This window comes from Asparagus officinalis, chromosome 4 (genome assembly GCF_001876935.1).
Source record: "Asparagus officinalis chromosome 4, Aspof.V1, whole genome shotgun sequence".
NCBI lineage: Eukaryota > Viridiplantae > Streptophyta > Magnoliopsida > Asparagales > Asparagaceae > Asparagus > Asparagus officinalis.
In genome coordinates, this window is record NC_033797.1 from 2,429,287 (window position 1) to 2,443,791 (window position 14,505).

The 14,505-nt window shown below is 44.7% G+C and overlaps 1 protein-coding gene across 9 annotated transcripts in view; it reads right to left on the minus strand.

The window, feature by feature from the left end:
- Positions 1-14,171, minus strand: part of LOC109836346 — a 47,014-nt gene extending 32,843 nt beyond the window's left edge. Inside the window, exons 1-9 of one of the 9 annotated variants that reach the window (XM_020404212.1) lie at positions 13,954-14,171; positions 8,247-8,356; positions 6,671-6,841; positions 6,515-6,574; positions 6,266-6,445; positions 6,128-6,199; positions 5,987-6,051; positions 5,721-5,906; positions 4,811-5,645 (exon numbers count right to left, since the gene is read on the minus strand). In XM_020404212.1, coding sequence (XP_020259801.1) covers positions 5,817-5,906; positions 5,987-6,051; positions 6,128-6,199; positions 6,266-6,445; positions 6,515-6,554 — 447 coding nt within the window. In that variant the 5' untranslated portion in view covers positions 6,555-6,574; positions 6,671-6,841; positions 8,247-8,356; positions 13,954-14,171 and the 3' untranslated portion in view covers positions 4,811-5,645; positions 5,721-5,816. Of the gene's footprint in view, positions 1-4,810; positions 5,646-5,720; positions 5,907-5,986; positions 6,052-6,127; positions 6,200-6,265; positions 6,446-6,514; positions 6,575-6,670; positions 6,842-6,914; positions 7,058-8,246; positions 8,357-13,953 lie in introns of those variants that run through there. The other 8 variants (XM_020404213.1, XM_020404215.1, XM_020404211.1 and 5 more) reach the window with 8 other exon arrangements.

Sequence of the window (14,505 nt, forward strand, 5' to 3'; positions counted from 1 at the left end):
CGCGACAGTCATAGCTGCCGCGACACATCATTCAACCGCGCCACTGCATCCTGCCGCGGCCAAGAAGAAATTCCCAATGCCATCTCTTCGATTCCACTGACGTCTGTTCCAGGTCTGTCTACTGCATCACCGACAAAACCCTGGGTTAGCGCAGACCTATCAAAATTCAAGATCACAATGGCGATTCGCCTCGGTCCTTCGGTTGATGATCGAGGCAAAACCTCAGTCAAAGAACAATCAGATCCAGCAAATAAACCTTTAATGGTTTCTTATGCAGGGGGTCGTAAATACCCTCCTGTCAGAACTACACAAGTCCAAAACGAGAAAATATCAATTCACTCTCGTTTAGGACCAATGAAGACTCCATTCCCGCAATGGGGTGGATTTAAGAATTCAACCTTGGATCGCCCAGAGGCGACGACTAGTCGTCCTGTGCATGTTAATAGGGTTCAAAAACAAAAGATGGGTTGCTCAAATCACAATAATGATGAGCTGTACTATCAAAACAATAACTCAAGAAAAAGAGTTGTCCGAGAAGACGAGTCTCACTGCTCCTGCGAGAGGCTCATTAAAGCAGTATTGATAGAATGCGGTTGCTCTAAAACTAATTCAACAAGAGTCTCCGTATTTCAAAGACTTTCCACTGAAGCGTCAAGACCCAAAATGAGGCGTTTCAACAAGAAGAAACCTGCAATTCGGCGAGATGAATTCCCTGAGGTCACTATTAACATGACCGGCAGAGGAAAGCAATTATTAGTCAACCCTGACCCTGATTTCTCTCCGGAAGGGAGAGTTGAGCGGGGTCTATCTCAAAGAATGTCGCAGTTACAAAGAAGAGTCAACCGACGTCGAGATTACAAGAAAATGCACAAGGGGTTATCTTCAGATGAGGAACTGTCAGATACTTGCTCTACTGTTGCTTTAGACGATACCACGTTCAGTGTAGGGCGAGTCAGAGAAGCATTCGCAATCACACCGGATCAACTGGCTCAAATACTACAGGAAGCGTTAGCCAAACAACGCGAGGAAATTAGAGCTGAAATCAAAACCGAGATGGAGTTGACCATGCAGCAGGTTCGAGATTTGCAAGCTCAACAACATCAACCGGAATCGAGCCAAAAGGCGGAATCCAGCAAGCGTAACGCCAGACCTGTACGTGCAACTGAGGACGATGATGAAGAAGACGAGACTATCTTTGCCGATCCTCCTCCCGATAAAGATAATTCTGGAAGCGGCCCGGCCAAATCATCTACTCAACCTCCTCAAATTTACTTGAAGAAGAGTGAGGAAGAAGACAAAAAGATGCAGGATCTTGAGAGCAAAGTCAATGCTCTGATGACGGGCCAAGAAGTGAAGAAAACAGGCATTCCGTACCCGTACCCGAGGGAGTGGGATCTGATTCCTTATCCCCCAAGGTTTAATTTGATTAATTTTACTCCTTTTGATGGCAGGGGTTCACCCACTCAGCACTTGATCTATTTCAAGTCACATCTTGGCGCAATATCCGGAAACGAAGCCTTGATGGTCCGGTCATTCGTAGGAACCCTTCGCGGACCTGCCTTCGATTGGTACCGACGTCTCAAACCCGGGAGCATCACTAGCTGGGAAGATATGGAAGGATTATTTCTCACTAATTTCTTTGACGACGACACTGAGGTTTCTATTGGCACTTTGTTGGACGAGAAACAGATAAATGGGGAGTCGGTTGACGTCTTCGTCAAACGATTCCGGAACAAAGCGGTAAACTGCCGAGATCCACTCACAAAAGAGTTTATCCTACAGACATGTCACAATAACTTGTCGCTGGATGTGTTAGAAGTCATGGGGGTTGTACCTTCTAAAACTTGGAAAGAGTTAAAAGTGAGAGGGGAACAAGCCGAGCGCTTTCTTAAGAGAAAGAAGTTGGAGAGGGGACTGCCACAAGATAATCCTCAAAAACAGAACTTTAAATCTCAGGGCAGAGGAAGAGGGTCTGGGGCTGCTGTTGACGCACATCAAACAACACAACAGCCACAACAACCACAACAGTCATCCTTCCAACTGGCGCCAAGTCTTAGAGAGGCACATGAAGGAGAGTGTGGCGCACACCAACCTGGCCACAAGTTTTATGACCGCATCAGAAGAATGGGGTATTTTTGGCCTTTCATGATGAGTGATGCAATCACGTATGCCCGAAAGTGTCATGCATGTCAAACACATGCGAATTATATGCATCAACCTCCGGAGCATCTGCATCCTTCGGTTACGTCGTGGCCATTTGAGACCTGGGGAATGGATATCGTCGGTCCTATAAATCCCCCGTCAGTCAAGGTGATCGGTTCATCTTAGCAATTACCGATTACTTCTTCAAATGGGCTGAAGCGGTTCCGCTCAGAGAAGTTAAAACGAGCAATGTCATTGCATTCATCAAGCACCATATCATCTACCGGCATGGTGTCCCGAGACGAATCGTACATGACAACGGTCCTCAATTCGTCAGCAATGCATTCATCAAATTTTGCGAAAAATTCAAAATGCAAGACATCTCGTCGACAGCTTACAATCCCACAGCGAATGAATTGGCCGAAGCCTTCAATAAGACTATCATAAAGCTTTTGTCAAAACTCGTGAAAACTAATAAACGACACTGGGATGACAAGCTTGGCGCGACTCTATGGGCCTATCGGACCACGGTGCGCACACCGACGGGAGCGACCCCGTATTCACTGGTATACAGATGTGAAGCCGTTCTTCCATTGGAGATTCAAATCCCGTCACTTCGAATTGCCCTCGCGACTCAAATGACGACCGAAGAGCAACATCAGAAACGCCTCGAAGAACTTGAAAGACTAGATGAGAAGCGTTTAGAAGCTCAACAGCATATCGAATTTTACCAAGCCAGAATCTCTCGAGCTTTCGACAAAAATGTTCGACAACGGAGCTTCAAAGAAGGGGATTTGGTTCTAGCTGAAAGGCGGCCTATGATCCTTAACTCCAAGAAGAAGGGCAAATTTGAACCCAAATGGGAGGGACCATTCGTAGTAGAGACAGTTTACTCGAGTGGCGCATATCGCCTAGTCACCAAGGATGGCGACCGGCTTATGATGCCGATAAACGGCAAGTTCCTGAAAAAATACTATCCTTAGTATCTTCAGGATAACCAATGCATCGGGAAGTTCCTGGAAGAATGCCATATGTGGTATTCTTAGGGATAACCTAGTCATTGTAGAAGTGATGAATAAGAAATCCACGTTCGAATTCTGAATGTCGGAATATTTCTTCTTATTGTCAAATTCTCTAACTCTCATGAGTTATTTTTGTGAGATGAGATCCAATCCTTTGACAGGTTAATCTTTCCTCACCAAACCGCCCGCTGATCAAATTAATCGACGGGGGATTCACCAAAATTTCTACCCGCCAGTCATTGGCAACTCTCAGACTCAACATGATAGGTCATAATCACTTAGCATTGAAGTCCTCCTTTGAGTGATAGTACGAGTTGGCATTTTCATTGCTACCTGTATTTCACTCTCTTTGCTTTCAGGTCAGACCTATAAAAGTTAGGGCCAAAGCCAAATTCCTCTCTCGATTCCTTCCATGAACGAGAGGTCCACTTTCAATTTGAACAATCAAACCTATAAAAGTTAGGATTGTTCCCAATCTCACTTAGTCAAGCCTACAAGTAGTTGAGACTAAGACCGAGTCATTCTTTTTCGATAAACGACGAAAGTCTGCCTTTGTTCTTTTTCCACCAAACCTATAAAAGTTAGGGTCGAAATTGGGCTTTCTCCTCGATGAATGGGGGATTCTTTTGATTCAAATGACCAATCCTATAAAAGTTAGGGTCGTTTGAACCTTTCCGATTCTCGGAGTGGAGATCCCACTCTTAGTTTCATCTTTTCGGATTCTGGGGGTGGAGATCCCACCTTGAGTTTCCTTTCCTACTGTAGATAGAATATAAAATTCTTCCTCTTCAGTACCGGGAGATAGAATATAAAATTCTTCCTCTCCCATTTTCCAGTCTGTCTTTGTTCTTAGAAAAGACACAATTTTCAATTTCCAATCCGGGCACTTTGTGCACGGGGAATTTTATCTCAACTCCTAAATAGAGATAAGCCTATGCCTAACACGCGTCGTCGGTTTAGTCTTTCACCGATTGAAGAAGACACCAAGGTCTAAACTTGGGGAATTTTATCCTGAAGCCTAAGTAGGGACGAGTCAACACCTAACACGTGTTGCCGGGTAGCCTATTCCCGTAACAAGGGCGAAGCCTATGTATTCGGTATCATTGCGCAAAGTCTCGGAGAATTCACTCTCTTAGCACAACGTTACATGCGGAACGGATTCAGACAATCCGCATGCTAGCCCGATTCCACAACGTTACATGCGGAACGGATTCAGACAATCCGCATGCTAGCCCGATTCAAACGGTAATCGGTAAAGGCACATCAAACCCGTTGAAGGCTGGGGGTTTGCCAAAAATCCCAAAGTCTATGTCTAACACGCATTACCGGTTTAGTCTTTCGCCGATTGAAAAAGACACCAGGGTCTTAAGCCTGGGGAATTTTATCCCGAAACCTAAGAAGGGATAAGTCGTCGTCTAATACGCGGTGCAGGGTACCTTTTCCCTATAAGAAATGGTTAAGTCTATGTATCCAAAATCATAACATCAATTCTAAGAAAAGTGATTTTCTTAGTACAACGTTACATGTGAGACGGGTTTTAATAATTCACATGCTAGCCCGATTCAAACGGTAATCGGTAGAGGCATATCAAACCCGTTGAGGGCTGGGGGTTTGCCAAAAATCCCGTAAATATTATCATCGCTAGGTTCAAAATAAATAAAGAAATATCATAAATGAATCAAATACGGAGTCTTTATTAATAGATTATGTCAAAGCATACAATAAAAAGCTCGTTAGCCCGAAGGCAGCTGGCGGCTAAGAACATGAGACTCTAACTAGAAAGTCTATCTATATAACTCTGCTCAAGTTCTGCCTGCAGACCAGCTCGGACAGATTCTTCAGAACTGCTCAAGATCTTCACGGCTTCATTCTTCAGCTTCATCAATCTCTCCTGTGTAGATCCTAGCTTCTTGAGGGTCTGTACACGAGAACGCTCTAATCCAGCCAAGTCTTCTGCAATAATAGTAACGGACTCCTCGGCGTGCTTCAAGGCCTCCTTCAACCTAGTCACTTCCTCACGGCCGGAATCCAAAGAGCTGAGTAACCCGGCTCTATCGGTATCCTTCCTCGCCACAGTAGCCATCAGCTGCGCAACGGAACTCTCATGTGACTGCAGCTCGCGACCGATGGAAGATCTCAGGTCGCGCCACTGTGCCAGCCTATGCTCCATCTGAGAAGACACGAAGGAAGAAGCCCCATTAGCCTTTAATTCCTTCAACTCTCGGATCTCCGATTCCAGAACAGTAAAATCGGCGGTGTAGGAATCGGCCAGCTCTGGGTACCCTTCATCTCTGATCATCGTCATGTAGCGAGAAAAGGAACGTCTGAACTGATCGAAGCAATATCCTTGATGAAGAAGTTTCTCGATCATGCCGTTAAAAAAGACGGTAAAAAGGCCGAGGTCTGTACGAAAAATGTCTTTGTCGGGATCGGTATCGGCCAAAAGGGCGCGGACACGCTCATATAGAGATGATCGAGATCCTACAAGCAACAGTGTGGAAAGCTAAGAGATTGTCGAATACGATAAGAAAATTTAAAGACAAATTCCGAGCATACCAACGCCAACGGAGGTCCCTTCGGGCTGAGGTCTGACAGGCTCCGAGATAACGGCAGTAGTCGTGGAGGGTATTTCAACCCCTGTAGGCAAATCGGTTATACCTCTCGGTTGTGGCGGGGAGACACCGCTTTTATGCAAACTATCGGTCCCAGATACTGTAGTGGCATCAGGCACAACGGCTGGTCCTATAGTTACATTTCTTTATTAGTCAAAATGGAAATTTAGACAAATAAGGAGAATCGGGATGATAAGATCATCTACATACCTGCAAGTCCTCAGGTACACGGGGAATACCAGTAGTCGTAAGAGTATCGGTCCCGATGGCTGGTCCTATAATTACACCCATCTATTAGTCAAAAAATCAGACAAATGAAAAGGAGCACGACGTCCTAGATCGTATGCATACCTGCAAGTCCGTCACTCCGAGGTAAACTAGATATGCCGGGGATCATTACTAAATCGGTCCCAATGACTGGTACTGTAATATTAATCCTTCATTAGACAGACAAAAGATCAGGCAAAAGGAAGGGAATCAGATATATACCTGTGAATGAATCACTCTCAAAGGGTGGTCCCACGGTTCCTCTGGTGGCCTGTTCAGCCAGCATGTCGACTAATAATCCAATGTCGGGTCCCGAGAAACTTGGTGCAGAGACACACCCCTGTTCCTCGAAACCTACATCATGAAAGGCCTCATCCTCAACTGGCTTCTCTATTACGACATCTGCGGAATAATTTAAGTGTTGGATATATGTATAAGAAGATGGGGAAAGAAGGAAAAGCTCAGAGGTACCTGCAGAAGGAACAGAAAATTCTTTTTCCCCAATATCCATGCTTGGGTTCTTCAAGTTACCTGAAAGAAAGCGAAGCACCAAAAAAATAATGAACCCTGAATTCCCTAACTCTTCTAAATGCTACTCGAGGAAGGCATCATCGGAATTAGATATACCTGAACATAGAATGGCGGGCTCAACGCTATTAACCTACTCAGTATCAAGGTTCGTATCGACATCCATGGAATCGTCACGAATGGCGTCACACATCTGTTGCATGAAGCTATCCAGATTATCAGAACCAGGGAATACAGGATCCGGTGGAAGTTCGCCCTCTTCATAGTGTCCTGGAACATAAAACATGATTACGAATCCCAGAAGATAAACCATCTTAAAGCAATAAAGACAATAAAATATTACCTTCCTCTCCGTCGGCGATGTCTCCTAAATCCACTCCATATGGGCGCCGACCAACGTGTGGTTTATGAGCGGTCTTCTTCTTTTTCGGAATACCAGCCCTCATAGAACCAACGGGTCGTTCGTGCACGGACTTGCCACGCGTCTCAACCTCACAACGAGAAGCAAGCGACTCATGATCGTCGACTGTCCTACCTGAAGTGATAAGGGTCATTTCATTAAGTGAACAAGATCTTTCGTTGATACCAATTGAAATTGAGAAAGAAGGCTAAAGAGCATGACAAACCTGCATTAAGTTCTTCTTTGTCAGTATCTATATCCACATACTCCTCCTCAGAAGTCTCGTCCTTATCATCAGTAGGAAGGAGCTCTTCATCGTCCTTCATCCTGTCTCTGCTCGAGAGAGAAGGTTTGGTAGGCTTCTTCCCCTGTTTCCTAGCAAGCTCAGCCTTACGAGCAGCCATCATAGTGACTTGAACCAAGTGCTCAGACTGCAACTCTGAAAGACTCCTCACACCTATGGACTCATTGGCAGAAAGGAACTACTTGCAACTGAGGAAAGTAATCAACGGCTTACGCCTAGATGAAGGAAGAGCAAAATGGGCTCCAGTGCAGCCCATCATAGTCCATAGCCATGCCCGAACGCCGTCAATAAGCCCTCCCTCAACCTTCAAACCACGGCTCGGATTCCCAACATATAGTTGGTCGTAGCCAAACTGACGAGCAAAACGGCAGGGAAGGTAAGGCTCTATGTGGCAACGATTCTTCACCCGGAGAACGAGATACCTAACGCGGATGTTTACCAACCAGCGGAAACAACCAACGTCAAGAGCAGTCCGATTAGTTCTGGGTTTCTCCTCATCAATCAGCACATCATCATAGCGACCCGAAAAGCGAGAAAAACACTTGAAGAACTCCCAGCTCTTACGAACTTGAAGCTCTCGTTGTACATCACTGAATGTTTTTCCGAGCCATCTGCTCCTCTCCAACAGCTGCACGAAAGGAACAGGGACATCAACAGTGCTGGGCGCCGACATCAAGTCAGGACGGTGAAGAACAAGCCACGCCATCAGATACGCATAAAGAAGCTCGACCTTCACACAAATAAGCTCGGCCGACGGTTCGGAACCCACCTGCGCAAAACCATTGACCAGATGCCTAAGCCCACAATGGATACCAGCAATCAGGGATACAGAACCGCGAATTTTCCGAAACGAGGGTTGTAACAGAACCGCGAATTTCCCGAAACCTCGATCCCCGCGAAGGAGGGTGTCGGTTCTTCCTTAATGACCCGCGAAGGGATCAATCAGGGATACAAAAAATATAAATTCTCACCTCCAAAAAAGGATGCCGCTAGAGAGGATGCTGTGGGAACCTCTCCCTCGCTATGTTGCGAACGGGAACGACTCCTATGAAGTCGATGTCGACGTGGAGACATCGAGAATCTGCAATGGAAATCAGCAGGTCAGGTATAATCATGAATTTGAGTATCCGAAATTTAAAAGGAAAATTAAGAACTTTAACTAAAATCCTATGAATAAATAGGATTTTATAGTTGAGGTCTGATTAAACCTACAAATTTCGTGCATGCAAAACAATGATCATGATAAATTTCGGTGAAATACCCAAAATACCCCTCGTATTCAAGGCTAAATTCTAGTCAAGGATACACTCGAATTGGGTCATGGTCATCATATTTGTTCATCTAACACCCCAAATACCCCACAATTTTGGTTGATTTTGCAAATAAACCCTTTTGTAGAATTTAGTCAATTTTGCAAATAGACCTCTCCACAAATGTCGGTTTAGTTTCCACACACCTTTCTCAAAACTTTGGTCATGGGTTTGTGGTCTAAACTTGCAAAATTTTAGTCTTGAATTTTAGCCCACTTTGCATAAAAACCCTCAAATTTCAGTCCACTTTTGCACAAAAATCCCCCAATTTCGGCCATATTGCATGTTTTGCATAAAACCCCCAAATTTTGGTCCATGCTCACAACCCATCATCAAGAGCCTATCTTTTTCATAAAATCCAACCCATGAGGACAAAAAGCTATGATCTTGGCATGTAAATTCATGGCATACCCTCATTACAAGCGTAAAGTTTCAATCTTTATCAAAAAATGAAAGAGTTTTGGGGGAGAAACTTACCAAAATCAAGAATCAAAACTTGAGCTTGAGGATATGATGAAACCCTAGCTTTGAGAGGGGAATATTTTCGGCCAAGGAAGGAGCACAAAACCCGAATTTATGAGGAGAGAGGTGTAGGATTTTTTTTTTAAGAGTAGAATTCTAATGGATTTGGAGTTCTTGAAAGAGAGAAATAATGGTGTATGGATGAAAGGAGGAAGAAGGAGTTTGAGAGGGAAAAGGGTTCTCTTTTGAAAATTTGGGAAGAGGGGGAAAACAAAAGAGGAAACAAATCCAAAACAAGAAGGGAAACAAAACAACAAAAAAGAAGAAGAAAAAAAAGCAAAAAGGGGGGGGGAGTCTCGGCCTTGAAACGAGACACCCTAGGGTGTCTCGGCCAAGGTTGAGACACAAGGGGGGGGGGGAGTCTCGGCCTTGAAACGAGACACCCTAGGGTGTCTCGGCCAAGGTTGAGACACCCACGAGTGTCTCAACCCAATTCAGGCCCCCGGACTCCCTTTCGAAGTCTGATTTCGCCTGTTCTCGTCGATTGTTTGGACGTTTCGACAAAGTCAATACTAATCAACACCGGACGATTCAAAACCCTAAAGTCGCCGGTCAACGCGTAACCCTAGGTCAACGCCAGTCAATGCGTTGCGACCAAAAAGTCAACGTTCGACGTTCGAAACCCTAAGGTCAACGCCGGTTAACGCGTAACCCTAGGTCAACGCCAGTCAACGCGTTACGACCAAAAAGTCAACGTTCAATGTCCGAAACTCTAGGGTCAACACCGATCAACACGTAACCCTAGGTCAACGCCGGTCAACGCGTTGCGACCAAAAAATAAACGTTCGACGTTCGAAACCCTAAGGTCAACGCCGGTCAACGCGTAACCCTAGGTCAACGCCAGTCAACGCGTTGCGACCAAAAAGTCAACATTCAACGTTCGAAACCCTAAGGTCAACACCGGTCAACGCCGGTCAACGCGTAACCCTAGGTCAGCGACAGTCAATCGAAACCTAGGGTCAACGCCGGTCAACGCCGGTCAACGCGTAACCCTAGGTCAACGCCAGTCAACGCGTTGTGACCAAAAAGTCAACGTTCGACGTTCGAAACCCTAGGGTCAACGCCGGTCAACACGTAACCCTAGGTCAACGCCAGTCAACGTGTTGCGATCAAAAAGTCAACGTTCAACGTCCGAAACCCTAGGGTCAACACCGGTCAACGCGTAACCCTAGGTCAACGCCGGTCAACGCGTTGCGACTAAAAAACCAACGTTCGACGTTCGAAACCCTAAGGTCAACGCCGGTCAACGCGTAACCCTAGGTCAACGCCAGTCAACACGTTGCGATCAAAAAGTCAACATTCAACGTTCGAAACCCTAGGGTCAACGCCGGTCAACGCGTGACACTAGGTCAACGCGTGACCGTAGGTCAACGCGTGACTGTAGGTCAACGCCAGTCAACGCGTTATGATCAAAAAGTCAACTCAATAACACGAGCCAAACTCAACTCATCAGTTGTAGATTTGAGACTTCGACGACGGCCAGACGATAAACGCAGCGCCGGAAGAACTTCAGCTATTCACCAAAACATAGAGTAGACTGAAAGTCGAAAGAGTCAAGAATCGAAGCTAACTACAGGTCATTTACGCCGACTGAAGGCTGGACCAATCACATCAAAAGTATTCCAGCCTCTTCTATAAAAGAAACGAGTCTGGAACGCTTTGGAGGGGGTATCTGTAGGCATCAAAAATTACCTATAGGTCTCCACGAACAGCTCAGTGTTAAGGAACGACGATAAACGTCACTATCCGGTTCACAGGAGTTCGATTGATGTCGGTGAACGATTGAAGTGAATCGACGAACTACGTGAACTAACAAAATTTCGGAATAACGGAGGTACGGGCTAATCGGGAGCCCCGCGATGTTTACAAAAAGAACAATGCCCTTCGTGTCTCATTCATTCTATAGATGATCCGACCATCGGAATTGATAGAACTCATTGTCGGCTTTCCAACGTACTTCGAATCACTCAAATCCGAGTTTGGACGAAAAATTTACAACGGAAACGGGCAAATACACCATAACGGAGTGTCTCGGCCAAGGTGGAGACACCCTGGGGTGTCTCCAACGCAGAATTGGGCCTTTGTGTGGTTTTAACCGCCTGGAACCCCTCAAGCCTATAAATACAAGCCTCAGACCCTCATTTTTTGGAGATCTGGAATTTTGGAGAATTGGCGAAGCCCTGCCGAACTGAAGGTGATCGAGCACTTCAACACAAGAGAGTTTCTTCGTCAGATCTACATCACCCGCATCCGATCCTTAGTCTTATCCCGTTGTGGTAATTCTAAGAAGAGCAATTATCTCGCTTTTGTCGAGATAAGCGCTTCTGTTTCTAGATCTCCTCACGGATCGACGAAGCTCTGGACCTGATCTGATTGCCAGGTAGTCCACGGATATCGACATCCCCGTCACAGGCTAAAGACCCACGCAAGCAAGAGACGACGAACGGATCTTGTGTTTATTTTCAAGAAAGTTGTAATCTTTTATTCTTTTGTTGTTTGAATTCATTTGTAACGCTTAAAGTTTAATGAAATCAATGACTAAGGTAACTTTCGACGAAAACAGTGTTGACTGACGCGGCCAAAGAGCATTTGTTTGGTCAGTTATCTCGCCCCCGTTTCCACTGTTATGCATTCTTACCCCTATAAATACCTCCCTAGACACGAAATAAAGGACAGAGAGCAGATTGGAGCAGAAAAGGCTTGAGCTTTTGGTGATTTTGAGGAAGAAAGAGATGATTTTCACCCTTTGACAAGTATCATTTGGTGATTCCTAAAGATCTAAGCTCAGACTTGATCTTTGGAAGAGTGAATATCTTACATCGATAAGATACTCGCTTTCAAATCCTTACTTTGATAAACGAAGGAAGGATCCCTAAACACCCTCACGATCTGTGAATCGGTGGTCCACGGGCCAAAGCACTCACGGCACAGGCAAAGTACCACAAAAGCAGGAGTTGATAAACAATTTCTGTGTTATTTTCTCGAGAGTTGAAATTTTTGCTTATTTTCATTGTAATTTTCTGTAAACGACTGAAGTTTTATTGGAATCGACAATGGAAACAACTTTCGCTGAAAATAACCCCGAGGCGACTACTATACCTTGTAGTCGACTACTAAGTGAGACGCCCGAGGGTGTATCGGCGCTGAGACGCCCGAGGGTGTACTGAGGCCCTAAAAAGTGGTTTTTTTCGTTGTTATGCGGTTTTAACCCCCTGGATTCCCCGGAGCCTATAAATACAGTCCCAGGACCCTCATTTTTTGGGGATCTGAAATTTTTGGAGAATTGGCGAAGCCCTGCTGGACTGAAGATTGATCGAGTTCTTCAGCACAAGAGAGAAAGGTTCTTCAGATCTACATCGTTCGTGTCCGTTCCTTAGGATTATCTCGTTGCGGTAATCTTAAGAAGAGTAATTATCTCGCCGTTGTCGAGATAAGTGCTTCTGCTTCTAGATTCCTTCGCGAATCGACTAAATTTTGGATCTGATCTAATTGTCAGGTGGTCCACGGATATTGACGTCCCCGTCACCGGCCAAAAGCCCACGCAAGCAAGAGACGACGAACGGATCTTGTGTTATTTTCGAGAGAGTTGTAATTCCTTTATTTCTTAGAGACGACGAACGGATCTTGTGTTATTTTCGAGAGAGTTGTAATTCCTTTATTTCTTTCTTTTGTTGATTATTTGAATTCTTTGTAAACGACTAAAATTCGAGAGAGTTGTAATTCCTTTATTTCTTTCTTTTGTTGATTATTTGAATTCTTTGTAAACGACTAAAAGTTATAATGAATTCAGTAATAAAGGCAACTTTCAACGAAAACATCGGCGTGTCGGATGGTCGTGTCGGATCCGTGTCCGTGCTACATAGGTGGCGGGCGATGGAAAGGCTGAGGATCCCGCTATCAACTATGACAACGTCGTGCTACGACTTGCGTAGACCGGCCACAATAGGGATTTAACCTCAGTCAGGGCTCAGTGACGAGACGACGATGGCGATGGTCACGAGATCGACACGAGATGCGAACGGGGAAGAAGCGCCGAAGGGGGAAATCATGCTCCGACTTGCGTACAACAACCACAATGGGGATTTCACCTCGGTCAAGGCTCAGTGACGAGATGACGACGATGACGAACACGAGACGTACACGAGCTGAGAACGGGGAAGAAGCACCGAAGAAGGGGGAAATCATGCTCCAACTTGCGTACAACGGCCACAATGGAGATTTCACCTCAGTCAGGGCTCAGTGACGAGATGACAACGGCGACAGACACGAGCTGAGAACGGGGAAGAAGCGTCGAAGAAGGGGGAAATTGGGTTTTTTGTTTGTTTGGAAATTGACAATACCAAGTGGAAGGGTCGGGATAGAAATGTTCAGATTCTAAGAATGTAAGGGCGACTAAGCAAATAGACAAGTTTGGGGGTAAATATGCAAATATGGATGACTTGATGGGTACTTACGCAAAAAGACTCAGAGCAACAAAATTACTTGTAGCATCTCAACCTTAGTGTATACACATCAACACGAAGTATAAATTAACAATGTACAAAATAAAACACATATAAATCCTTTCCACTATGAATCCATTACACTCTGGTGGAAAGCATGCAACAATTACTAATTTGTAAAGAAAGCCTAAATTTAGCTCAAAAAGTAAATACAAATTATCATAATTCACCGAATAAACTAGCATTTAATATAGTAAATAATGCTAATCTCGAACCAAACAATAAACAGAAGCAAAGAAAAACAACATCTTACCAGTTATAAGAATTATATCGCATCTGAACTCTAATAAATCTCAAAAAGAACAAAATAAATCATATAAATGGGAATCTGGATGGTAGAATACCTTTCTTATTTTTCCAAAACCTCCCAATCCAGAATTCGATTTCATCATCAGCAACATTATCCATCATCAAGAGTGTAGTGCAGAAGAAAAGACGCGTCATCTAATTGAATCACAATTTTTCATTTCTTTTTTTTTTGTTTTTTTGTTTTTTTTGCGTGGGGGTTGGGGGGTTGAAAAAGGTTGCGGCCAGTTCGAAAACCCTCTAGACTTGAGAGAGGTTGCGGCCAGTTCTGAAACCCTACAATAGAATCTCTGCTATTTATCATCATCCTCGTCTCATCCATATCGTCCATTTTACATGATCCCACGGACGACAGTGAGAGGGATTGAATGGCAACCTTGTAAATAACTGTGATGATTTTAGTGCGGTGGGTAGTTTTGGAAACTTATAGCAGAATGAGACCGGGCCTTTACTTACAATTAAATGGTATAATATACGTCCGAAAGTAGTCCTGGATACTGAACACCACTCCATCTGCTGAAGAAAGCCGATACTGATGATATTAGTAGTGAGTGATGGGTTGAGATTTCATATTTAACGTGCAGTTAAAA